The sequence below is a fragment of the Paroedura picta genome, chromosome 1 (genome assembly GCF_049243985.1).
Source record: "Paroedura picta isolate Pp20150507F chromosome 1, Ppicta_v3.0, whole genome shotgun sequence".
In the NCBI taxonomy this organism is placed as follows: domain Eukaryota; kingdom Metazoa; phylum Chordata; class Lepidosauria; order Squamata; family Gekkonidae; genus Paroedura; species Paroedura picta.
This window is the reverse complement of record NC_135369.1, coordinates 204,268,353-204,296,199: the sequence shown is the minus strand read 5'-3', so window position 1 is coordinate 204,296,199 and position 27,847 is coordinate 204,268,353. Positions and strand designations below refer to the sequence as shown.

General features: G+C 43.9%; 2 protein-coding genes across 12 annotated transcripts in view; one reads left to right on the top strand and one right to left on the bottom strand.

Annotated features, from left to right (window-relative positions):
* Positions 1-27,847, top strand: part of RUNX2 (RUNX family transcription factor 2) — a 317,078-nt gene that overhangs the window by 23,223 nt on the left and 266,008 nt on the right. The window lies entirely within an intron of this gene.
* Positions 1-27,847, bottom strand: part of SUPT3H (SPT3 homolog, SAGA and STAGA complex component) — a 370,690-nt gene that overhangs the window by 323,601 nt on the left and 19,242 nt on the right. For all 4 annotated transcript variants that reach the window (XM_077317634.1, XM_077317617.1, XM_077317659.1 and 1 more), the window contains exon 2: positions 21,359-21,463. In XM_077317634.1, the coding sequence (XP_077173749.1) occupies positions 21,359-21,438 (80 nt within the window). In that variant the 5' untranslated portion in view covers positions 21,439-21,463. The remainder of the gene's footprint in view (positions 1-21,358; positions 21,464-27,847) is intronic.

Sequence of the window (27,847 nt, the reverse complement as noted above, 5' to 3'; positions counted from 1 at the left end):
TCTTCATCAGTGAATTCTCACAGTGAATTCTTCATCAGTGAATTCTCTACAGACTAGATGGCCTGTATGGCCCCTTCCAACTCTATGATTCTATGATTCTAGATTCTAGTCCGTTTTCGCGATCTTCATCAGTGAATAACTCAATCTTCTCTAATAATGTTTGTTGGAAATAACTTATTCTTTTATAATGTGTTGGGTATATAGTTCAATCCCAAACTGGTTGCATAAATTCAAATTTGCAGGGGTCTACTAATATTAACATCACTATGGAAGAGCTGGACGGTGAAATGTAGTGAAATGATTAATGACCCCTTTGCCCTCTGGACTGTGGGCGAGTTGGGTTAGGTTGTGTATGTTCTGCTGCCACTTGATTTCGTGTGTTAGGTTTTTTAATTTTTTAAAAATATTTTATTGTATTAGGGGAATTTTTATTGAGAATTATATGGGTTGTGGCCCACCACGCACCTTTCGGGAGTGGCGGGCTAGAAATCCAATAATAATAATAATAATAATAATAATAATAATAATAATAATAATAATAGTTCCTCTATAGTGACTACATGTGACATATAGTGATGTTAATATTAGTAGACCCTTACAAATTTGAATTGGGATTGAACTATATACCCAAGACATTATAAGAGACTAAGTTATTTCCAACAAACATTATTAGAGAAGATTGAGTTAGTACAATATTGAGAAGTCACTGATGAAGATAGTGAAAACGGATTGTAAACTAAAACATGTGGATTGTAAACTAAACATGAGCAGGCAGTGTGATGCAGCGGTAAAAAAGGCAAATGCCATTTTGGGCTGTATCAACAGGAGCATCACATCAAAATCACAAGATGTCATAGTCCCATTGTATATGGCACTGGTCAGACCACACCTGGAGTACTGTGTGCAGTTCTGGATGCCTCACTTCAAGAAGGACTTAGATAAAATTGAAAGGGTACAGAGGAGAGCGACGAGGATGATCTGGGGCCAAGGGACCAAGCCCTATGAAGATAGGTTGAGGGACTTGGGAATGTTCAGCCTGGAGAAAAGGAGGTTGAGAGGGGACATGATAGTCCTCTTTAAGTATTTGAAAGGTTGTCACTTGGAGGAGGGCAGGATGCTGTTTCTGTTGGCTGCAGAGGAGAGGACACGCAGTAATGGGTTTAAACTTCAAGTACAACGATATAGGCTAGATATCAGGAAAAAGATTTTCACAGTCAGAGTAGCTCAGCAGTGGAATAGGCTGCCTAAGGAGGTGGTGAGCTCCCCCTCACTGGCAGTCTTCAAGCAAAGGTTGGATACACACTTTTCTTGGATGCTTAGGGCTGTACCCCAAGTACCCCACAAGTACCCCAAGGTCTCGTTCACACAGTGTTACCTAGAAGCGTATCCCCCATCCAGTAGGCATGCTTTTCATTTTTCTGTCCCTGCAGGACCTTAAACAGTTTTGCGGGGCATGTAAAACATTCCAAGGTTAAGGCCTTGGAATCACATCTAAAAATACACTTGCCTCTCTATCCAAGTTCATTTAACTGATTTGCATATCAGGGACTATCTCCCCCCCCCCCTTTCCTCTTTTTTAGTTGTTAAGGCTGTGGCATTCAAGGAATATTAGTTTTTGAATAAAATAAATAAATTTTAAATTATGGAAACGTTTAATGTATTTTTAAATGTTGTAATCTGCCCTGAGTCTTCAGGAAAGGGTAGGCTACAAATGTGATGAATAAATAATAATAATACATTAGTATTTTTATCCCGTCCTTCCATATCACTTAGGGAGAGTTACAACATTAACGGCACCATATAGAGGTTAAAAATTAGAACATTTACAGTATTACTAATGATGATGATGATGTTATCCATTCAGTCATGTCCAACCCTCGGCGATTCTATAGGAAAGTTTCCGCCATGCGCCTTGTCAATGACTGTTTCTATTAGTTGGTTCCTGGTCATCCCTGTATCAGTTTTGATCGTGTTGAGACCACGTTTCCTTTTGCCGCTGACTAATGATTTTTCTAGCAAGTTTGATCGCATGATGTGTCCGAACTAAGTGAGCTTCAGCCGTAATATCTTCCCTTCTAATGACATAGTTGGTTTGCTCCTCTCTAAAACTATTTTGTTGGTAACTTTGGCTGTCCATGGGATTCGCAGCATTCGTCTCCAACACCATAATGCAAAAATTACTAATGCCCTTCAGTTAAAATTCCCAGATTGGGGAGAGGGGTTGGCAGGAGTAGATCTTCAGACTCTTCTAACTCCCTCCTCCAAGCAGTGAGGCTAGCCTTTCCTAGCTATGGCCCAGGCCAATTTCACTTACTTCAGGCCAGGGATCCTGAGCGGATGTTGATCTGAAGATCTTAATGCTCTTGGAGCACTAAGGAAGGAAAAGGCGGTCGCACAGTACAGTGGTCCCAGGTTGTTCAGGGCTTTAAAGGTTAATACCAGGACCTTGAACCTGGTTCAGTCTTCAGTCAGAAGCCAATGCAGTGGAAGAGCATTGGTGTTATATGTGCTTTCCATTGGATCCCTGTCAGGACTCATGCAATGGCATTTTGGACCAGTTGGCATTTCCAGAGCAGTCTTAAGTGCAGCCCTGCGTAAAGTGAGTTGCAGAAGTCTAGTCTAGAGGTGACCATCGCATGGATCACTCTGGCTGGGTCCAGCTCCAAGAGATAAAGTGCAAACTACCTCCCCTAGCACAGATGGGAAAATGCCAGCTGGGCTGTCTTTGTGATTTGGGCTTCCATTAGTAAGGAGGGAGTCCTAAATCATGTCAAAACTCTTGGCGGCAGGCACCAGTGTTAACTGCACCCTGTCAAGTTTTGGGATCTGGATCACCTGGATCACTACATGCCAGCCTAACCAGAGGACCTCTAACTTGGCTGAATTCAACTTCAGATGATTCTGCTTGAGCCAGTCCACCACGGCTCCCAGACACCTGGCCAGGTTGTCTGGGGATGTTGACAGATGGTCATCCATTAACAGAAATAGCTGGGTGTCATTCGCATACTGATGACAACCCAGTCTGAAACTCAGAATCAGCTGAGCAAGGGGCACATATAGATATTAAATAGCACTGGGGAAAGAATAGCTCCCTTGAGGATGCCACAGTTCAGAGCCCTATGCTGGGACATACTTTCCCCTTCTGTCCCCAACTTTGGAGAAAGGACTCCAGCTATTTCAGGGCTGTGTCTCTCTCCTGTCTCAGCTAGGCAGTGGGTCAATAGTTTGTAACCTAATCTAATAAGAGCAGCAGCACCGACCCACCTAGATCCAGCTTTCTCTGGAGATTGTCTCTCAGGGCAACCAGAGCCATCTCTATCCCATGGCCAAGCCAGCAGCCAAACTGAAGTTCAAATGCTGAAATTTCTTCCAAGAATCCCTGGCATTGTTCTGCCACCACCCGTCCAATCACCTTGCCCAGGAACGCTAGATGCAAAATTGGGCGGTAATTGGCCAGGTCAGGAGGAACCAGATATTGTTTTTTCAATAAAGGCTGCACCACTGCCTCTTTCAATCTCTCCTGGAATGTCAATAAAGTCAGAGGCAGATTGATAGTGTTCCAGAGAGGACTCTGGATCTCCTCAGAGCTGGCTTTGACATGAGGGATATGGGTCAAGAGGGCTCCAAGGTTCTTGTCTATTTCAGCCAAGGAGAGTGAACAAGTAGTCCAAAGTAGGACTCTGATGGTCAAGGGGCCTCTAGTTCACTTCATGCATCAAACCTAGAGGAAAAGTCCTGATGAAGCTGCAAAACAGTTCACAAAAACCTCACATCAGACCTCCAATTTAGATCTTTGGGATGATCCTAAAAATATCAATGATCTAATCGTTTTGAACAATTGTGCCAGGCATGAGAACCACAATTCAGGGGGACAAAGAAATGGAAGTTACCTCCCTCTAATATAACTCTTCTTGCTCTGCTTAACATTCTAGCCATGGCCGAGTTTGGTGTAGTGGTTATCCAGTTGGTGTAGTGGAGAGCCAGTTTGGTGTAGTGGTTAGGAGTGCGGACTTCTAATCTGGCATGCCAGGTTCGATTCTGCGCTCCCCCACATGCAACCAGCTGGGTAACCTTGGGCTCGCCACGGCACTGATAAAACTATTCTGACTGGGCAGTGATATCAGCGCTCTCTCAGCCTCACCTACCCCACAGGGTGTCTGTTGTGGGGAGAGGAATGGGAAGGTGACCGTAAGCCGTTTTGAGCCTCCTTCGGGTAGGGTAAAGAGGCATATAAGAACCAACTCTTCTTCTTCTTCTTCAGTGCATTTTATCAACATTTTGATTGTGGAGGCACACCTGAACATTTTTTCAGCCTTCGGGGCATACCAGAAGTGCTGCCAGCGGATCACACCTCCCTGGTCATACCCCAACCTCACTCAACTCCAGCCATCACCAACAACACAGGTCAACAAAGTGGCAGGAGCCTCAGCCAACAAAGTTTTGATTTGCCAAGATCCCTCCCCTTCCCAGCCCCTCCAGGCCCATCATTGGTGGGTTGACCTGCCCATATAAGGGAGGGCTTAAACAAATTAAATAAAAAATTCCAACATGCCATGGCACACCTTGGGTGCACCAACAGCACACCAGTGTGCCCCAGCACACTGGGTGAGAATCCCTGGCCCTGTGTATGCTTGGCTTGGATTGAAATCTTTACTCAGCTGCAAATGACCTGTTGCAAATGGCTAAATGAGTCCCCATCTACATAATGGGAACAGTTAACTATCTGTCTTTGGAGGCAGTCATGACATTAATTAAATGAAACATGCAGAACATTCTAAATACTAGAAGGGCTATAGAATATTGACATTTTATAAAGTCATTAGCATGCAATTTGTGTTAAAAACAACAAAAGCATTGTATCCTGAAATTTAAGTCACCCAGTTACTCATAAGTACAAACATTCATGCTTCTATTAAACACGCTGCTGACACTATATTCAAAACATAACAAATACAGATTGATTCATAACTAATTGCATTAAAAGAAGGCTTTTATGTCATCCTCCAGCTTTGTTTCATAGAGCACTTCAAAGTATTTTTACCAATGACTCTGAATCATAATCAGGGGAGAGACAATGGGACATCTGTTAACAATGCAAGTATGATTCAACAAAATGATTATATAAATGTCCCCTTCTCCGGACAACCCCACAGTCTTCAAGGGTCAGCACTATTTTCTTTTACGAAGAACTATTTTTAAAACAAGAAAGTCAGTAACTGTCTCATCCCAATTCAGTCGGGGGAGAGTGGGAGGAAACAGCGGAATGAGGGGAAATGATGACTATGCTAATTTTTAACACTATTAAAAAATCATATTATTTGGAAAAGGACAGCCGGCGATAAAGTTAAAGAGAAACGGTTTCACTCAGAACAGGGAACATTAGGTAAGCTAAAGCTCTACACCAGGGGTAGTCAAACTGCGGCCCTCCAGATGTCCGTGGACTACAATTCCCAGGAGCCCCTGCCAGCTCCTGGGAATTGTAGTCCACGGACATCTGGAGGGCCGCAGTTTGACTACCCCTGCTCTACACCCTTCTGTTTTGCCAAAAACTCTGTTATCCAACCCAGTGTTCCACTGAGTGGGAAAATCATTCATATCTTCATTACAGTGATAATTTTAAATCCTTTTCCTCATGAGCATTGCCACGTGAGCACATGCTCAAACCCGTACATGCCTCTACTCATTGTGGATCTCATGCTATTTGAGAAGCTATTCATGGATACTTGGGAAGACAGCTCTACAGATAAGGCAATAACATTACATGACTGGGCAAATGCAAAATATTGTGGGAACAGTGCGAAGTACACAGTGCCTCCCTCCGTGGTCACCCACAATAGCCTGGCAAGAGTAGAAGGGCAACCTTTTCCCTCAAATTAAGCATAAGGCGCCATAAGACTGATCCGAGAGTGCAAGCTCTTCTCCAGTGGGCACCAACAAGAAAATTATTGGTGTGTTCTCTTCCAGCCCCAAACTTGCTTGATTGTATGGGTACAAAATGCAAAGACAATTTTTATTTATTCATTCCTTCATTTGTTCGATTTTTATACCACCCCTCATTTGGTGTCTCAGGACAGCGTACATGGAAAGTAGAACATGAAAAATACACTGTAACATTAATAACATTTGTAAAACAATTGAAAGAGGAGCCATGACTGATATAACAAATAACAGATCACAGAGAGCGGCCTAACCTATGGAGACAATTGGTTGTTGGTGTTGCAGTTTCCTGGCAGTTGGGTCAGCTCTGTGTCCCCATCATATCCAAAAGTCTGAAGAACTCCATTCTGCAGGCCCTGTGGAACTGTTCCAATAGGGTCTTGATTAGGCTTGTGCGATTCGGCCGGCAAAGCGGCCGTTCCCTCCGGGGGGGGCGATGTCGGCAGCGGCGTGACAGCGGGCGCAACCATGCAGGGGCGGAATTCCGCACCTGCGTGGTTGTGCCCGCTGTCACGCCGCTGCCGGCACCGCCCTCCCCCCCCCGTGGCGCGGCGCTGGCTGTGCCCGGAGGGAACGGCCGCCGAAGCAGCCGAATCGCGCAAGCCTAGCCTTGCTCTCTTTGGGGAGCTCATTCCACCAGGCTGGGGCCAGGGAGGAGAAGGCTCAGGCTCTGGTTGAGGCCAAATGGATTTCTTTGGGGCCAGGGATTACCAGGTTGTTTGAATATATAGAGCAAGTTGCTCATCAGGGGTACAGGCATACAGGCAGTCCTTGAGGTACACAGGAACCTGACTACATAAGGCTTTGAATACAAGATGTGATTCAGGATGCTGAACAGAGATCAACAGCCAGGGTCATCTGTTTTTGCCGTATCGGGGACTGCAGGAACAAGAGATTTGGCAAGCGGGCAACAGCGTTCAGTTTGGCATGTCACAAATTAAGCAGGCCTTGGCTTGTTTTCTTCACGGGTGATGTGCCAGTATCACCGCAGCAAGTATTTGTGCTAGCCACAAAATATCTTGCCTCTGTGTTCAGTGAAGATGAGTGGGAAACAGTGCTCGGTTCCAGGGCTTCTTGCTCTCCTTACACCAAGGACCTTCGCTCTAATTTTCATTGCGGAACGGACGGAGAACGCAAAGTGATGTCCCTGTCTAATCATGGTCCCGGTCATGGTTTTCTGTTCTTTATGGGTTCAGTAACATTCCACATCAAGAAGGTACTAAAACAGAACAGTCTCTACTGTCACGTCAGACGTTACCAAAACAAAAAGACCCAGATAACGCTAGTGATGCAAGCAGGCAGCAACCAACTCCAGGCACTATCAGGGCTGTAAACATTCTGTATCTCCAGCTTCAGATCCAGCCTGCCTTGTGTTAGTGTACCATATTTAAAGAAGAAAAAGGTATCAGGTTACTTTTGAGTTGCAAATTCTCCCATGGACCAACACAACTACCTACAAACATTGCTTGCCTTAAGTACTAGAACCAATACAGACCTTATATTATAAATCAAGCTATATAACCAAACGTTTCCCCACATTTTCAACACAGGCGCACCTTCTCTTAAATTATTCTGCTAGGAACAGCAGTGCCGTTTCAGATTGGGGCAGAGAGAATTTAGGCAGAGGAGGTCAAGATTCTCAGTAAGGCATCAAAACTCTTGCTCTTGAATATAAACTTTAAACCGAAAGAGAGCTGAAAGTGATAAACAGCTATTTTGGAAGACGGTATTGTGACTATTCTTTAACCTCATATCAGCTATAACAATATCATAGAATCATAGAGTTGGAAGAGGCCATACAGGCCATCTAGTCCAACCCTCTGTTCAATGCAGGATCAGAAGCAGTCCCTTTCTTTTAAAGCTAAAGCTCTGTGTTGTTCCTGAAAGCCCACTGGAATGTAAGAGAAGCCATGTTGGATTAGGCCAATAACCCATCCAGTCCAACACTTTGTGTCACACAGTGGCCAAAACCCAGATGCCATCAGGAGGTCCACCAGCCCGAACCCCAAAAGCCCTCCCACTTTTGCCTCCCAAGCCCAAAGAATGCAGAGTGTTCCATCTATACCTTGTGGCTAATAGCCACTGAAGGACCTCTTGAAGCTGTCTGTACCCGTAGTCGCCACCACTACCTGTGGCAGTGAATCTCACACGTAAAATTTCAGAGAGCTAAGACAACTGGAAGAAGGAAGCAAAGAATGTTGCCACACACAATTAAGAAAATTTAAAGGCAACTTCAGATTTCTAAAAAAAAAACTACTTTGACCATCCCAATTCCTGGAGAGTTAACGTGGCTCAGTAGAACATGCAGAACAGCTTTTCTCAAGTTTTTACCATTGAGAAATCCCTGAATCATTCTTCAGGCTTCAAGAAACCCCAGAAGGGGTACAATCATGCAGAATATGGTTGGGAAGCAGAGCTGTGGACATGCCCATTGGAGGCCCCTCCCCTTCCTACTCCCTTCAGGCCCATCATTAGCCATTTTGGGAGGGGGGGTAGGTTGACATGACTATATAAGATCATATCATGATAAATACTTTATATTAGGAATTAACCCAACCATTCAGGAAACCCTTCCAAGGCTGTCAAGAAACCCCAGATGTCATGAAACTCTGGCTTAAGAAAGCCTGATGTAGAAGATCCCATGGTCAAACCCCAGAAGTGCCAGAGAAAGAATTTCAAGCGGCTAGGGAATCTCCGCCAGAGACCATAGAAAGCTGCTGCTACCCACTGTAACCAATCCTGAGCCAGACCTGTGGGTACAACTCCATAAAAGGTAGCTTCACGTTGTTGTATTATTCAATGCACAATATGCTCGTTATTAAATGTATGGCAAGAGTAAACTTGCAGCAAAGACGAACCACCAGTATGACAGCTCTCCAGGGTACACACATGACCCACAAAAAATTTACACAATACACAACATTAGCCTTGCCTCACAACCTTTTACTAAAACCCAGGCAGATCTGAATGGAATGAACCTGGTGACGTCCATATGCGAGACCATGCAGGCACTAAATGAAAAGACTAGGAGGGGAGTTGTTTTGTAGAAAGGCTGAGGGGGAGCAGAAGGGTTCCCACAGAGCAGGGTGGACCAGCCCAGTGAGGCAGGTCATCTGGGCCGGCACTGTGGAACAGGCTCAGACATCTTCTTCTGGTCTCCTGGCAGCCAGGAGGCTGGAGCATGCTCACAGTAGAGTGCACCCAGTTGGCTACCCAACTCCCTCGGTGGCTAGAAGGCCTGGGAGAACAATGCAGCCATGGCGGAACAGGCTTGGATGACCTCCCTTGCCTCCCAGTGGTCAGGAGGGTGGGGAGCTCAGTGTGCCCAGACAGCCTCCCCCACTCTTCCGGCTTACCTCCTGTCAGTTCTTCCTCCTCATGCCAAGTGCCAGGAACTGGCATGGCGGATAGGGGCAGGAGAGAGACTCTGACTGGCCTTCAGTGTGGGGGTGCCGTCTCCATCCAGCGGGCATGCCTTCCAGAGAGGGATGGAGACTTGGCATGTTGTCAGGTAGTATGCACAATCAATTACTATATAGATAGTATCAATCCTGGAAACAATTTTTTAGACATCACCTGACATTGTATTTGAACAATGTGTGTGTAAATTCTGAGCCTATGAGTACTTTTTCACACAGGATGAATAATGCACTATCAATCCACTTGGCATCTGGATTATAGCGGTGGGCTATAAATACAATAAATAAACAAATAAATAAATAAACTAATTTAACTACTAAGCAATGTGATTTTCCCCTCATTATTATTCTTATTTGTTTCTTTTGCATAATGTTCTTTCCCAGAGAAGCTAATTCTTGCCACAGTGACAAGCTTCTGGGGGCATTGCAGCATATTGTATAATGATTGTAGTAAACTGAAAGGCAACACGCTTGAACATGCAGGGCTGCTGCTTATCTTTTGGATATACTTATGGGATGGGAGAAACTCATGGAGATTACAGTGATACAAACAAGTTTACTTCTCCACTTCCCTTTTACATAAGCAAGAAAGCTGAAGTCACAAATAAGTCATTCAGACGAAACGTTTAAAGTTCAACTTGCCAAACTGGTTATTTTTGGACAATGCAGTCTCGGCGAAGCTTCTGGGTTCAAATGCAGTAAACAAGGATTGAATGGAGCAGAGTAATCCTGGGCAGCCTCAGTTTGGTTAAACATCATACTCACGGGCACGATCATTACCACCATTTCTTCCCAATATTATCCAAAATTAACTCTCTAGAGCAGGGGTAGTCAAACTGCGGCCTTCCAGATGTCCATGGACCTCAATTCCCAGGAGCCCCTGCCAGCGAACGCTGGCAGAGGCTCATGGGAATTGTAGTCCATAGACATCTGGAGGGCCGCAGTTTGACTACCCCTGCTCTAGAGTCAGAGAAGATTTTACTGATGATGGCCATGAAAACAAAGCAAAAAAAGCAAATTTGAAAGGGTGACTGTTTAGGCCTAATAACAAAGTATATCAAATCTCAAGCAAAGGGTGCTCTTTCTAGCACCAGTCAGAATGTCAGCAATCTAGATGACAGGTATGACCAATCTCTATATTTTCATCGGCTGTATCATTTAGGGATGCCAGTCCCCAGGTGGGACCTGGGGATCCCTTGGAATTCCCGCTCAACAAAGGTTTTTTGTTTGTTTTTGCTGTTGAAAAGCTCATGTTTTAAAAATGGCAGTACCATGAGATCTTCTGATGGGCATCTTACTAACTGAGCTATACAATCTACACCGTAGTTTGAAAAGTCAATGTACAAAGGAAATGCAATGCTTCATTAGATTAATTTTTTTTAAACAAAAACCCGATTATCGCCTCTTCCCAGAGGGAAGGGGGTTAGAATAGTGTGCCAGTTTGATGTATTGGTTAGGAGTGCAGACTTCTAATCTGGTGAGCCAGGTTCGATTCTGCACTCCCCCATAGGCAGCCAGCTGGGTGACCTTGGGCTTTCCACAGTGCTAATAAAGCTGTTCTGACCAAGCAGCGATATCAGGGCTCTCTCAGCCTCACCCACCTCACAGGGCGTCTGTTGTGGGGAGAGAAAAGGGAAGGCAACTGTAAGCCGCTTTGAGACTCCTTCAGGTAGAGAAAAGCGGCATATAAGAACCAGCTCTTCTTCTTCTAGATTTGAAATGCATTCTCCAACTAACTTAAATGGAATAGGTGAGCATAAGGAACCACTAACGTGGTGCCTCCACTATGGAATTCTCCCTACTACAGATGGCTTGATATAGTAAACCTGCTGAATGTTAAACACCAGATGGAAATATTACTTTCCAACTAAGTATGTTTCCATTCTTATTCTTCTCCCATCACCCTATGTTCACCTCAGAAAGAGAGAATTTTAATTATCTGATCTCAAGTCATATTTCTCTATTTAGATTTTATTCATCTTTGTTGGTTGGTTCAGAGGGTGGCCATGTAATTATGCAGTAGAAGATCGAGACTGTAATCCAGTTACATCTGAGAAATGACAAGATTTTAGCTTTCAAAAGTCAAAACTCCCTTTATCAGCTACTAAATGAAGGGAGATTTTGACTCTCAAAAGCTTATAGCCTAAACCAGGCTTTCTCAACCAAGGTTTCATGAAACCCTGGGGTTTGGCAATGGCCCTAGAAGGGTGTCACTGTTTGAATGGAAGATAATTTTTAATACATTATTTTAAAAAATTAAAAATCAGGTTATATGACCATATATGGCCATGTTGACCCCTCCTCCCTCCCAAATAGTCAGTGATGGCCTGGAGGGGTTAAGAAGGGGAGAGTCTCTGGCCATACAAATCTCTGCTGGCCCAGACTTTTTGCATGGGGTAGCAATTGGAGTCCAAAGAGGTAAGTACTCTCATTTTAACTTACCTGGCGGGGGGGGCGATAGTGTTGGTCTGTTCTGGCTCTGTTTCTGGCACTGGAGCGGGGGCGACAGAGAAGCATAGGCCTGCCTCCGTCCTGTTTATGCCGGGTCCCACTGTAGGCTCCCTTGGGTGAAAAAGAGCAAACTGGTAGCCAGCCCAGAGTGCAGGTGATATGTGACTTTCAGAAGTGTGGCAGGGAGGTGTGACCTGGTGACATCACTTCTGGATTTCTCGAAGCCTGAAGAATGTTTCAGGGTTTTCTCAGTGGTAAAAATATTGAGAAAGGTGAACTAACTACATGACTGAGCTCTTGCCAATGTGCATAAAGATACAGTGATACTTAAAGTGTACCAGCTTGTTCCGCCGTGCGCACAGGCATAGGACAAACATCATTGTAGTCTTTGGATATTAGGTTTTTGGATAGTAGGTTGGTGGCAGAATTGTGTGGCCTGCTGACCTCACGTCCAGGGGTTCTCAAGGCCTGAAGAACGTTTCAGGGGTTTCTCAACGGTAAAAAGGTTGAAAGGCTGACCTAAACTCATGTTGGTTTCTAAGGTGCTACTGGATCTAGCTCTTATTGGTTGTTTTTTATTGATCTTCGCTGACAGTAAACTAATTGTTTTGTTACATATATATTTTACTCTGCTGACTTTGTGGGTCTGTTTTTGTGTAGCTCCTTATTTAACTTTTCTATGCCACTGTTTTATATATTCATTTTTCATTTTTGGCGATAATTTATTTTGACGCAAATGAGAAACTGCCTTGGAAGCATTCTGCTGATGAAATAAGTTTTGTAAACAAAGTAATAAATAAAATACACAGTGAGAAAGTTTTCACAGGCCCGAAATAAATGTACCCATACAAAAGGAGTATTACATACCTATTGAAATATTTAAAACATGGGCCTTTTCTGAATTTCACTGCTTTTTTTTTCCTAACATAGCCAAAGTTTTTATTATAACTTGATCCAAATTTGGTAAGACCTGATGAAATTATTTACCTTCAACATCAAGGTGTCAAGGTATCCCTTCATTTGCTATGCAACTATTCAGTTAGAAACTCTTGCAAAAGAAAGATTACTGGTTGGAAAATCCACATTCCAGTTTGATTTTTTTTTTCCTGGCATTCTGCCCTCCTTGAGAAAGGTGTTAACAATCCCAGCCTGCAAAGGACCTGAGCTCTTATGATGGGCTTTCACCAGCCACAGTGGGCAAGGATCCAACTAGCATATAACCCGGTATCAATTTAAAATCCTCATCAGACCAGCAATAATTTGAGAGACAGAGAGAGAGAGACCCCAATGCGTGCAAAATATTGCCGCATTCTTAATCATTTCAAACCTGGGCCTTTCACGTGTGTGAAAACACTTTCCATTTTTAAAAAAATTTACAAACTTTTAAACTCATTTTTAAAATGAATAGTATCTATATCTATTTCCCTATCTATTGAGTATATACCTATTATCTCCATCTTTAAAAAATGAGTACAATAAAAACCAATAACTATTTTTTTTTAGATTTAGAAGCTTATTGTCTTCAAAGACAATCTGACAACGTACACTTTCAAATTATGGCAATAGTAAAATAAAAAAGGTAAAGGTATCCCCTGTGCAAGCACCGGGTCATGTCTGACCCTTAGGGAGATGCCCTCTAGCGTTTTCATGGCAGACTCAATACAGGGTGGTTTACCATTCCCTTCCCCAGTCATTACCATTTACCCCCCAGCAAGCTGGGTACTCATTTTACCGACCTTGGAAGGATGGAAGGCTGAGTCAACCTTGAACCGGCTGCTGGGATTGAACTCCCAGCCTCATGGGCAGAGCTTCAGACTGCATGTCTGCTGCCTTACCGCTCTGCACCACAAGAGGCTCTAATAGTAAAACATCTCCCCACAATAGTGAGACACAGACATAGGGCAGCCCAGTAGCACCATGAAGACTTAACAAAATTTATTCCAGAGGGAGTTAGGAGCCCCAGACTGACAATTATGTTGACGAAAGGCTTATCTTGAATGTTTTGTTTCAACTGCATGTTCATATTCACAACTAAGGACTGAACTTTCGGAAATATCTGCGGACTATAGATGGAAGAGGGAAAGGATAAGTTTTGATAAGCAAATTATGTTTATTCTTGGAGAGAGACACCAATTTTCCTGTGAGCTTCTTTTGTTCTCACTTGAAATTGTAGATGTGTTGTAATAAGGCTTGTTCTCTTGTCTGCGCTCAATATTTAGCAGAGTTTAAAAACAGAGCACTGGACTTTAGTTCCAGAGACCTGGCTTAGAGCCGGCTTCTCGACATTATCGTTTCAGTGCTACAATAGGTGTGTGGGAGGAAGATTGTATTTGCACAGATCCTAAGCATCGTTTGTGGATGCATCCCCTAGGCCCATTATGCACGGAGTGGAAGGTCCGCATTCGGGGTGGAATGGCGGTGGCTAAAATCACCAATTATGCACGCTGCAGGGGACAACCAGGTGCAGAGTCGCATTAGCGAGATGCGGAAGAAAGTGGAGCTTCCCGGGACCAGGGCACAACCAGAAGCGGCTCCGGATTAGCCGCGTGCATAATCGGATACTCTGGGCTTTGCCGCCGTTGCGTTCCATCCCGTGTGTAAGCAGTTTGCTTTGCTTCTTCCTCCTCTGCGTTCTCCATGCCGCCGTTTCAGCGGCCATGCATAATAGGCCCTAGTCACACTTTAAATTGCCATTCAATGCTCCTAGTGGTGGTGGTGAAAAGTGCCATCGTGTCCCAGCCAATTTATGGCAGCCCTAGGATTTCAAAGGCAAGAGACAAACACAGGTGGTTTGTCATTGCCTGCTTCTCGATTTCCTTAGCTTCCAAAATCTGACAACAGCAGGCTACCCCAGGCCATCCAGGTTAGGGATCAATGTCTCCTACAACTCCCAAATGTACATGTTTACTAACATCTGTAATGCTCCAGTGTAGGAGTTCAAATACACTTACATAGAAGACGCTGCAAAAACAAGTGTTAGAACTGACAAAGTTTGGGTAGGGAAACTAGTATGAGGTGGCTACCTCTAATAATATGCACAGCTGAGTGTTCAAGTAGCAAGTCTGGCAGCCAACATGTCTGTAATCCACCAAGGGCCAGCCCACAAAACTGATTTTTTTTAAAGAACAATAACAGCTTCCCAAGGACATTAGGATGGAGAAGTTCCATTGAAATTCAATCCCCTCCAAATGTGCTTGAGGAGTAGAGTGCAAATAACATATGTGTGTGTCTTTTAAAATCCTACCAGAATCTAGAGCAGTTCTTTTTAACGAGTGGCAACTCGTTGCAAGGCAGGTGCCAAAAGAAACAATTTTAACATTTCTGTCCACAGTCTATTCCTGTCATATAATTATTTTTCTGCTAATAATAATTTTTTTTTCAAAAAAAACACATGCACATCTACTGGAAGGGTCCCATCAGCACCAGCGAAGTCAACAGAACAGTGGGTGAAAAGTATCGCAGAATCAAAGTCGACATGTTTGGATAGCTTTTAAAGCAGTCCTGCAGCAGACCTAAAACAGAATGAAGACGTCCAGGTCTTCCGCTCACACGGCCAACAATAACTTCTACGTTGACAGGAATTGTGTGTGTAGTGGCGGGGAGGGGAGGTTTCAAAAATGCTTAATCAGGAAGTCCACAATTATATAAAAATAGAGTCTCCTCAGCTACTTACCCAAAGGTTCCCCCTGGCCTCTCATAGCTCCCCAGACTCGTGCCCTTACTTTGATTCCAGAGCGCAAGTTGTGTTCTGTTAGATTTCCTCCCAGACCAGAGAACAAAATATGTATTAAACTAGCGATCCCCAACCTGTGGTCCTACGACTAATTGGAGGTGGGCCCCGAAGGACACCTTCTTCCCCCCCCCCGGCCCTTTACTTCATCCCCCCCCCAGCCCTTTACAACACATTTCATTGTTGTGGCGTGTCTGTATCTTATTTTGAAGGGATGTTTAAACATGACCATAGCGATCAGAGAGGGCTAGGGCAGTGGTTGAGAGTAGAGGAGTAAACTACCCCCCCCACCGGGCCTCAGTAAAAGGCGTTGAGTGGTCCCCGGTGTTGAGTGGTCCCCGGTGATAAAAAGGTTGGGGACCACTGTATTAAACAATTTAGATAAAAATTGTTTTCCTAAAGCCAAAAGCTTAGGAGCCGGTGGATAGCCAAAGGAAAGAGAACCTAGTCAAAAGGTGCATTTGAAATGAAACATGATACTAGGATTTCCAAGCAGGGAGTAGGAGCCACTTCAAGGTCACAGGTTTTGTGGGTGGAACTCCCAAGATTGTGGATAGTGCTTCCCGCTGCCATATTGCGCTGCTGCATATTCCAATGTAGAACGGAACTCACGATTTAACGGTACCCAATGCCTAAAGAAGAAGGTGCAGGTCAGATCACTGAGGGTAAGTGTTTGAGATCTCCATTACACTTACCCATGCCAGTGTTCCCCAACCCCTGGGCTGCGGACCGGTACCGGTACCCGCGCCTCCCTCTCCTCCCTGGTCCCCAGCCCAAAAAAGGTTGGGGACCACTGTCTAAGCTATCCTGTTCTTGTCAGATCCCATGAAGCTAAGCAGAGTTGGCTGTGGTTAGCACCTGCATGGGAGATCACCAAGGAAATCTAGGGTTGCTACCCAGGGGCAGGAAATGGTAAGCCTCCTCTGTTCATCTTGTGCCTTAGAAACCCAAGAGGGGCTGTCGTGAGCCATTTGTGACTTGATAGTACATTTTTTATTGTTATTATTATACTACAGCAGTAGTCCAGGCTTAATTTTAATAATATTATTATTTTATTTGTATAGCTTACCCTTTCTTGCTGGCTCAATGCAGGTAACAAGAAGTAGTATTTTGTTACATGGATACCAACTTTTAAATGCTTTGAATAATACTAACTAAATTATAACATTAAATCATCTCCTTAAAAACCTTCCAAAGGGGAATTTATGTCTGTTGGGCAGTTGGTGTTATGGATGGAGCACTGCTGTTTTATGAGCAAGGAGGCCAGCATTTTCTGTTTTCTGTTAAACAGCAATCTGAATAAGCCAGAATACCTGTGATTCATTTATCTATATGAATAATTCTTCCCTAATTAAATAGCATAATTAAACAAGTTTATGGATGGATGGCTTTCCTGATTCACATCCAGAAGCCTTAGCCAGATGTCTGGAAGCAGTGACAAGGTGGTTCAAGCAGAGTCATCTGAAGCTCAGCCCTTTAAACATGGAGGTCCTATTCCACCAGGAACATGGGCGTGATCCTGGACACCTCTCTCTCTATGGAAGCACAGAATACAAGTGTAGTGTGGCTGGCATTCTACCAACTGCGCCAAGCCAAATTACTAGCACCCTACTTGGCCCTGGAACATCTAGTTACAGTGATAGATGCGATGGTCACCTCTAGACTGGATTTCAACAACTCTCTCTAGATAGGCCTACCCCTAACCTTGATCTGGAAACTAGCTGGTCCAAAACGCAGAGGACAGGGTCCTCACAGGAACATCATGGATGTCCCACATCCGGCCCACTCTCCAACAACTGCACTGGCTTCCAGTCCATACTTAAGGTCTTGGTAATCAAATTTAAGGCCATACATGGTCTGGATCCAGTGTACCTGAAGGACCGCCTTGCTGTCTATACCCCCAAAGAGCCCTATGCTCCATCACTTTCAACTAGCTGGTGATCCCTGGCCCCAAGGAAGCATGTATGAACTCAACCAGGGCTACCACCTGCCCTGGCCACCACCTGGTAGAATGACCTCCCAGAAGAGACCAGGGCCCTGCCAGAGGTAGCACAATTCTGCAGGGCCTGCAAAATGGAGATCTTCCGCCAGGCATTTGGTTGAGTTCGACTGAACTAATAACATCTTTTGCCCCCCCCCCCCCACAAACCCTCCTCATGAACTGAATCCTGAACCAACCAACCTATGGGACCATGTTGTTACCACTAGTTGGCATGTTACTGAAACAGTTACTACTGTTGTTTTATCTGACATTATTACTGAATTATACTGTACTATATTCCTATGTTCTCCCATGTTCTATGTAAACCTCCCTAAGCCACAAGAGACGGTTGTATAGAAATATAAGAAAATATATAATTGATAATTAGTAAAACAAGTCTAGGTTTTGAGTTATGTTGCAAGCAATTCTTTATAAGAATACTTTGGTACTCTCTGAAAACTCATCTTAAAGATGGGCATAAGTATTCCTTCTGGTAACGACGCTACAAAATTAACATTAATTCAAGAAACTACTGAGCATAGCTGCCCTAAAAGTACATCTGCCGACAGCAATTTTTTACAAAGGCCAATTATTACTGCTAAGACTACGATTTTAGGTGATATATTCATAATAACACCCTTCAAAAATGCTGAAAATGTATGATACAAAAAAACGTTAAAAATGAACTTTACTCTCCGTCCGCAATTCTAAAACAGGGATAAAGTCTTGCGCTGGAAATTCTTTTAATGGCTTGATAGAAAATGATGATCGCCATGGAGAAAGAGCCGATTGGCTTAAGTTCTCCCCACTTCCTGCACATCAATGTGCCTTGGATCTGTATAAAAAAGAAAACGGCATGTGTTGGCAGGCCAGCCAGCGTTTCTGATTACTTGGTTGCCTTCCACCAAATCAAGATTTGTAGCCCATCCCATTGCAATAGGCAACTAATCAAGTTCTTAGTACGAAATCTTCTGGATTTCCGGGGGGAGAAGTTGTTGTTGCTGTTTTAAAATGAACTGTGTAGCTTTAAAAAAATCTAGAAGGTATTCTGAGTGAAATAAAAATATTTTCCAAGCTCATCACAAAGCAAAATTAAGCCAGGTTTCCAGGCTCCCCACACCACTTAACGATATCTCAACTTTTCTTTGTGATGATTATACTTATTGGCAAGAGCAAGGCACACTCAGTTCCAACTGGCCCATGCATGTTTACTTGGTCACAACCTTCTTTCAGCGAGTATCATGACTTTCAGAGTACAGGCAGACTACTATGCAACAAGTTTTCCAAATTGGGAGGGGAGGGAATTGGTCTTTGTTATGCTAATTTCTAAAAATATTTTAAAAGGTTTTAAGATAGAAAATAGGTGATAGACGATAAATACAGCGAACAAATAATTCAACATTCTACTTCATGTCATAACAACTAACAAGTATTTTAAAGCAGTGGTCCCCAACCTTTTAATCTCCAGGGACCGGTCAATTCTTGACAATTTTACTGAGGCCCAGGGGGGGTAGTTTTTGCCGAGGGACATTGCCACCGCCGCCTGAGCTCCTGCTCCGCTTGCTTTCCCGCCAGCACCCCTGACTTCCCGCCGCTCACTGAGGTGCACTGCCAGCAGCAGCTGCACAGTGCCACACTGAGGGGGGCCCCAGCCATGGCGGCCACCAGAGAGCACCAAAGGTGAGCCAGTGGCAAAGCAGCCCCCGAGGCAGCTGCCAGGGAGGAGGAGCCGCAGCCCGGTAGTGACTGATCTACGGACCGCTACCGGTCCCCAGACCGGGGGTTGGGGACCACTGTTTTAAAGTCTATGAAGGGGGTATAGTTCACATTTTTAGGGTTTTTTACAATTTCTATGCCGCCTTTCCACCCAACTGAGTGTTTCCAAGGCAGCAAATATTTTGACGTTTCAAACAGGTTTTAAAATGCAAATGTTTATGACTATACATGTATATTTAATTAAACAGAACACACCAATGCTTACACTCTCATAAACATACAACCAGAGAGATGGGCAAATAACAGTTAGGAAGGGAACGCCAGGCAAAACGTTCTTCACTCACAAAACAGTCTTCACTCACAACAACAGAGGGACACATGTGAATCATCCTGAGGAGGGAGCCTAACATTTCGGCAACACTACCAAGAAGGTTCTCTCTTGAGTTGCCACCCGTCTAGCCTCAGATGGCAGAAGCACACAAGGCAAGACCTCTGAAAAGAACATAACAAGCCAGCCTGGAGACCCTCAAGCCTGGATACCCCCAGGATTAACACTAGGGTTTGGGAACCCTGACTTGCAGACGAAATAGCACAAGCAAGCTGTAGCTTGCTGTTCACAATTACAACTTGCCAAGAAAGCCAAAATGTTTGATTTTTGAGCCATGTGAAAGGGAGGGAGGAAGAGCACACAAACCAAGCAGATCCCAAGCCCTTTCCGGTAATGACCAACAGTGGCTTGTCATTATTTTATGTGAATTTCGCCAAAGGCTTCCTCCTATGTTAGTTAATATTTCTTGAAAACCATTTCTAATTTTGCAAAATTATGTCATTTGTATACAGTGGGGAAATGCATTCTATCCTCATGCACTTTGTTTCGTGTTTTATACTGAACGTATATAAACAAACAAACCAGGAATAATCTGGTCTAGAATCTTAAGCCAAAGCATCAGCCCCTACTTCAGTATGTATAGATGCATATAGAATAGCTCAACACCCCAAAATACTTCATATTGTTTGGCTGCTTTTCTTCAGGGGTGTTTAAATACAATACCCTTTCAACATTTCAGAAATGAATATAGGGGCACACTAAATAATACCTTTTGAAAGACCAAAGCCTATACCAGACTTTCACAACTTTTTTACCATTAAGAAATCCTTGAAATATTCTTTAGGCTTCAAGAAACCCCAGAAGTGGCGTGATCATGCAGAATTTCGTTGAGAAGCAAAGCTTTGGACATGCCCACCCGGGGCCCCTCACCTCTCCAGGCCCATCACTGGCCATTTTGGGAAGGGAATGACATGACTATATATGGTCATATCAACTGATAAATGTTTTACACCACACCTCCACCAGCATTTATTCTCTTCTCTCCATATTCTGAGCTGCTTCCTGTACCTTCTTGGCTATGAAAGCATCCATCCACTATCTCTCTTAAATGGTCTTAATCTAAGTCTGGCAAGTCCTGTCTGCACTGTTGACGGGCAAAGGAAGACGTAGCTCAGCATCACAACAGCAGAACAGCTGTGGCGGGAAACACTGGGGGAGCTGCTGCTAGTTTGGGCCTTACACATATACACCCATACATAGCTAACAGCCTGGTGCTAGGAGCTAGTAGTATAGATTATGGTATCCTAACCACAGTACCATGGTACCATATAGGCCCCTCAATGTTGTCAAGGGTTTTCAAAATGGTGGCTAGGGTGACACCTCCCACCCTAAGCCTGCCATTTTTTATTTGGCAGGTTGACCCACCCCCTTCCAAAGTGGCTGGTGGGCCTGGAGGGAGTGGGAGAGGGCCATTTAAACTTTTGTTGCTTGAGGCTCCTCTCACCTGGGGGTGCATGGCAGAGAGGCATGGCCAGCTGACATCACTTCCTGGAACCTTGAAGCCTGGAAAATATTTCAGCAGTACTTCCATGGTCAAAAGGTTGAAAAGCCTTCTTCCAGCCCAAGGAGTCTTCTGCCAATTTAAGTGGCTTTTCTAATGGACAAAGCCATTTAAATTGGACAAAGCCTACTTGGAGAATGGCTGGATCCACCCCAGTATATAATCATATTAATGGGTGCCCCAAAATTGCCCAGCCTGGATGAACAGTACAAGATAAGTAAACAGAATTACTTACATCATGCTTTGCAGTTCTGGGGTGAAGTTGGTTGATCTCCCAACCCCCTTTCCACTGCTTGATGGGGTAACAGAAGACATTTGGGCTAACACCAGTACCACTCACCTGGTGAAGAGAAAACCCAGTGTTTGTTATTTATTTAGAACATTTTTGTGCTGCCTCTCTGGGGACCTGCCCATGGCAGTTCATAAAATATTTTAATATTAAAAACATTTAGCAATATAAATGTAGCCTTAAAAGATCCAATCCTCATAAAGACAAATAGAAAACAGACAGCTTAAAATGATGATTTTGAACCAAAATATCATTTGTCAGGGACCCAAGCATAGGTCCCCCTAGGTCAATGCTGCTTTAAAGGTTTAAAAAAATCACTATGTAATACAGTGTTAGAACAGTTAGCTCCTTTATTTTCTTAGGTGCTATAGAAACTAAGAAAATAAAGAAGTTAACTGTTCTATCTAGCACACTGAATACCTGGTATTAGAAGACATATCTTCTTGCAATGTAAGACTATAAGCTGTAGCATAAAAGCATTCTGTACATTGTAGACCATCATGATGATGCATAAAACATCAAAGGATACTAGCAGAGCATAAAGTTTGCATACTTTCCACACTCCAGGGTTAAGGAAAGCCCAACGCTGTACTCTCGTATTCATGGCACCCAGGAATGCTCTTCTTGGTGCCTTGTGCCAAGGTGGGATCCTGACAAGCAGGGCTTGTAACATTGTGTTGGTTTTGTCCTCTCTCACACTCCTCTTTCCTAGTGCAGTTTTAAAAATCACTGATCTTTGGCTTCCTCTGTGTGTGGTTATACCTCCCATAGCAGTTATTGGTGGTTGGGTCCACCTCCCATGGTGGTCATTTTGTGGTTTCACCTAGCAACTTACATCCAAACTGTAAAGGTACCACAGGCTCAAAAGTATTGGGAACCCTTGGTGTAGAGCTTTCCAGTAGTCAGGACACTCGGCAAATAGGAGTACCAAAACCATGTAATTTATGCAGTGCCGATAGCTTAGTTGCCAATACTTTGTAAGTACAAATTAAAAGCAAGCTCTTGTTGCTAAAAAAAAGAAAAAAGAAAAACAACCCAGAAGTTCACATCCCAAACACATTCAAATTAAATAAAAATTGTCAAATTTTCCAATTAATTGACATGTCAAAGCCTATATCTAAATACATATAGGTCCTTTGGTATCTCAGTTCAATCATCAAATAACATTTAGATATTCTATTAGAATTATGATTATGCAGTAGGCAAAAGTTACTGCTGGTTCCCTTCTACTAATCTGCCTGACTTGCAAAGACCTTCATTTATCCAAGGTCTGCTCACGTCTTACATTATTCTTAGCAGCAATAGTCGAGATAACCAATAACAGATGTTAGTCTCATTTCGTTAAAGCCAACAATTTTAAACATAAGCAACATAGCTCCCAATCATTTTACCTTTCACTTAAGCATATTTTCCAAAGCAGGGGTAGTCAACCTGTGGTCCTCCAGATGTCCCTGGACTACAATTCCCATGAGCCCCTGGCAGTGTTTGCTGGCAGGGGCTCATGGGAAATGTAGTCCATGGCCATCTGGAGGACCACAGGTTGACTACTCCTAAAGCATAAAATCATTGTAAAATGTTCAGTAACCACACCGAGCAACTAATAACTAACATTGTATTTCCTGGGTGAGCTGCGGGCCCTGCGGGATTTACCAGCTTTCCGCAGGGCCTGCAAGACGGAGCTCTTCCATTAGGTTTTTGGTTGAGGCCAGGGTCAGCAAATGAGTGCCAGCATTCCCCCCCCGGACCTAGTAAGTTAGATCTCCTCCCCACCCTCCCTGCCGCTCTGATAGCAGGGGGTAGGAATAATACGACCTTCCGCCATGTTGGGATTGTTTTTAAAGTCTTTTAATGGGTATTTTAATGGGAATGAGACTGTTGTGACCCGCCATGGGCCTATGGGGAGTGGCGGGAAATAAATCTAATTAATAACAATAACAATAACAATACATTATATTTATTAACAAGTTTGATATTATTGTTGTTGTTGTTATTCTTTAATTTATATCCCGCCTCCCCCCGGAGGCTCGAAAGGCTTTTAAAATGTGTCATTAAATAATGTGAATGACCAAGGAGAGCTGCTGACTTTCCATAATTCAAGATACTTTATGTTATTTTTCCTTTTTTAACCAAAAGGAAAGTAGATGAAGAGAATAAACAAACAAAGCATTGGGTCATAAAGTGAGACTTCACTGTGAAATTCTTTTATTTCTCAAGTGGACTTTGAGAATTAAACCCGATTACAATGGCCATATATGTCCAAATCCCAAAAAAGTTCTAATTTTAAAGTTTCCACTGCCTCCCAACAAGCAAACTGTACACTTTGTATACCAAGTCCCAAATGTCTTAAAATATCTTTTGGGGAGTCTCTCTCTCTCTCTAAAATATCACTCCTCCAATGGCCATACGCTAAGCATCTCCTTTTGCCCCAAATTCTGTTTGCCTTACAGCTGGAATTTAAAAGTTAGATGCTACCTCCAATGGGGATATGCCCAAGCTAGATGTTTTGTCCAACCTTGATGTGAATGAATAATGTTCCATTACCCAAATGATTTTTCACTACGCAAAGGAGTCTTGAAGCAGCTTACTACCTAAAGCAGTGGTCCCCAACCCGCAGGTGCGGCCTGGTGCCGGGCCGCGGCTCCCTCTCCCCGCCCCCCCTGTAGTAAAAAACTTCCCAGGCCGCAAGCTTGCGGCCCGGGAAGCTTCTTACTGCAGGAGGGGGAGAGAGGGAATCAGGGCTGCGCCCGCGCATAGTGCATGCATGGCGGGCCGCACAAGCGCCATGCGCGGCCAAAATAGAGCATGTGCGGCACGTTTGCACATTCACGCATGCGCAGCACGTTTGCGCGTTTGCGCATTCGCGAAAGTGCCATACATGCGAGATCTCGGCCACGCATGCGCAATGCGCGGGCGCACATGCACAGCATGCGCGGTTGGGAAGTTGCCCTCAAAAAGGTTGGGGACCACTGACCTAAAGGACTCTCAAAGCAGCTTACAATTGCCTTCCCTTCCTTTCCCCACAATAGGTACCCTGTGAGGTAGAGGGACTGAGAGTAGTCTAAGACAGGGGTAGTCAACCTGTGGCCCTCCAGATGTCCATGGACTACAATTCCTATGAGCCCCTGCCAGCGTTTGCAGGACCACAGGTTGACTACCCCTGCTCTAAGAGAACTGTGACTGGCCTAAGGTAATTCAGCTGGCTGCATATGGAAGAGCGGGAAATCAAAGCCATTTTTCCTGATTAGTCCACAGCTTTTTTATTTTTTTATTATTATTATTATTATTATTATTATTATTATTATTATTATTATTATTATTATTATAAAAAATTTTCCCGCCTCTCCCAACAGGCTCGAGGCAGGTCACAACAACTAACCCCATTAAAATTCCCATTAAAACATCAATCTACTAATATGACGGCTAAAAATCCCATCCCTCCCCCAATTATCAAAGAGGTGAAGAAGAAAGGATAGGGGAGTAGCGTACACTCCAACTCCTGGGGGGTGGGGAGCGATGTCCCTGATTCACTGACCCCAGCCTCAACCATAGACCTGGTGGAAGAGCTCCGTTTTATAGGCCCTGCGGAAAGCTGACAAATCCCACAGGGACCGCAGATCACCCGGGAGCTCATTCCACCAGGTAGGGGCCAGGACCGAAAAGGCCCTGGCCCTGGTCAAGGCTAGGCGTGCTTCCATACTCTATATGGCCGGGGAAGACCAACAGGTTCTCACCCGCAGAGCGTAAGGCCCTGCGGGGGGCACAGAGCAGGAGGCCGTCCCTCAGGTATGTGGGTCCCAACCCGCGTATGGCCTTGAAGGTTAAAACCAAAACCTTGAACCGGATCCAGGCAGCAATTGGCAGCCAATGCAGCTTTTATTTATTTACTTACTTACTTATTACATTTATATGCCACCCTCCCCTGAGGCTCAGGTCCGCGCATGCGCATTTGCGCTCGGTAGACACAAGCAAGCCTTATCTTAAAGATATCCACATAAGCCCTTGATAACCTTTAAGAGCATTCAGACTTCAGAAGTATTACAGAATCATGCAGAATATGGTTGGGAAGCAGAGCTGTGGTCATGCCCATTTGACATCACTCCCCTTTGCACCCCCTGCAGTCCTATCAGTAGCCATTTTGGGAGGATTGGGTGGGTAGATATATAGCCGTATCGCCCAATAAATGTTTAACCAATTTTTGAAATTTATAAAAAATTAATTAACTCCCACCCATTCAGGAAACCCTTCCAGGGCCATCCAGAAACCCCGGGGCTTCACAAAACCCTGCTTGAGCAAGCCTGAAATACACAATCAGACAAAAAAGGCTTTTAGAGGCAGCCACTGTTTGCTGCAGTTAGGACCTTTCAGCTATGCTTTAAGTCAGGGGTAGTCAAACTGCGGCCCTCCAGATGTCCATGGACTACAATTCCCAGGAGCCCCCTGCCAGCGAATGCTGGCAGGGGGCTCCTGGGAATTGTAGTCCGTGGACATCTGGAGGGCCGCAGTTTGACTACCCCTGCTTTAAGTTGTTTAACTTGCAAACTAAACAGGTGCATGGATGGCATTTTAAGCATGTGAACCCAACAGTTCATCAGACCACCCTGCTCCCTTCAAATAATTACTTCCCTGGCCCAGATTTGTTAGAAGTTTTAGATAATTAATTTATTTACACATCAAAGTCACATTACATGCATGTCCTATTTCCTTTCTTCCGGACATTATAAAAAAAGAAAAGCCAAGAGCAGATGCAATCAAATCAATTTTCTACAATAAATCCGACTAACGTAGAACTGAAACCCTACTGTAATATTCAACGGGTCAATGTACTGCAGTTGTTTTTGCTTTGAATTTAAATGCAGCTGCATGCCATATTCGACAAAATGAATTCAGATGTTCAGATGGGAGGGCAGATTATTTCAACATGCTTTCATTTATATATGAACCCCCGTAAAAAGAGGATAACATTTGATTAACACTTTTTAAAACTAGTAATTATGAGGTTCTAGCTGAATCTATATTTGCCAAATTCTTTTCCTCTGAAAAAGCTAGTATTCATAAAAATTGAAAGGAAAGGAAAAAACATTTCATTTAATAAAAAGTATGCTATTTATAGCCTTGTGCGCGCAAGCTATCACACAGAGTCAGCAATTTAACCCTAGTTTCTTTGCACCCTGATGAGCAAGGAGCTTCTACCCCAGCCCAAATCAGAAAGCAAATGTGTATAAATAAAATTAATCGCAGTTTACAAATGGCTAGAGCCGATTCTTTTATAATTCCATCTGGGAAAAGGATGGTCCTGAATGCCACCAGTAAACACGGCTTACTGGCATTGTGCAATACAAGAAACGAGGCCTGTAGTGCATTATATTATTTAAATCATTATGCCTCACTCTTCTTCCCAACGACAACCAAAAGTGGCTTACTGCATTATTCTGTCTCGTCCATTTTATCCTCACACCAACCCTAAGAAGTAGGCTAGGCTAAGAGTGTACAACTGGCCCAAGCTCACCCATTCAGCCTTCATGGCAGAATGGGGATTTGACACTAGATCTCCTAGGTCAGGGGTGGTCAAACTGCGGCCTGAATGCTGGCAGGGGCTCATGAGAACTGTAGTCCATGGACATCTGGAGGGCCACAGTTTGACTATCCCTGTGACCTAGGTCCTAAATCTGCACTCTAACCACTACACCACAGTGGCTCTCAATAGCTACCTTACTTTTTTTAACTGCAGAGGCATTACATTTGGAAAGCAAACCTCAAGTTGAACCTGTCCCCAGCTCTAGTCAACTTTCACTAACTATATATTAGGAAACTGGATACAGAACTGCTCATTTTCAAAGTTATGCTATCTACAGCATCTGAAGAAGTCTGCCTGAACACCAATGCTTATACCTTGAATAGGACTTTCATAGAATCATGGAATCATAGACTTGGAAGGGACTTTATGGGTATAGTCTAACCCCCTGCACAATGCAGGACACTCACAACCCTATCACTCATCCACTGTAACCTGCCACCCCCTTGAGCCTTCACAGAATCAGCCTCTCTGTCAGATGGCTATCAAGCCTCTGTTTAAAAATCTCAAAAGATGGAGAATCCACCACCTCCCGAGGAAGCCTGTCCCACTGAGAAACCACTCTTTCTTTTGAATTAATTTCATCCCATTGGTTCTGGTCTGTCCCTCTGGAGCAAGAGAGAACAACTCTGCTCGATCCTCTATATCAGTGGTCCGCAACTTTTTTCAGGTTGCGGCCTGTTGCCAAGGGGTGGGGGGAGAGGGTGACCCCTGCAGTTTCCTCTGAAAAAGCTAGTATTCATAAAAATTGAAAGGAAAGGAGAAAACATTTCATTTGATAAAAAGTATGCTATTTATAGCCCTGTGCACGCAAGCTATCACACAGAGTCAGCAATTTAACCCTAGTTTCTTTGCACCTTGAT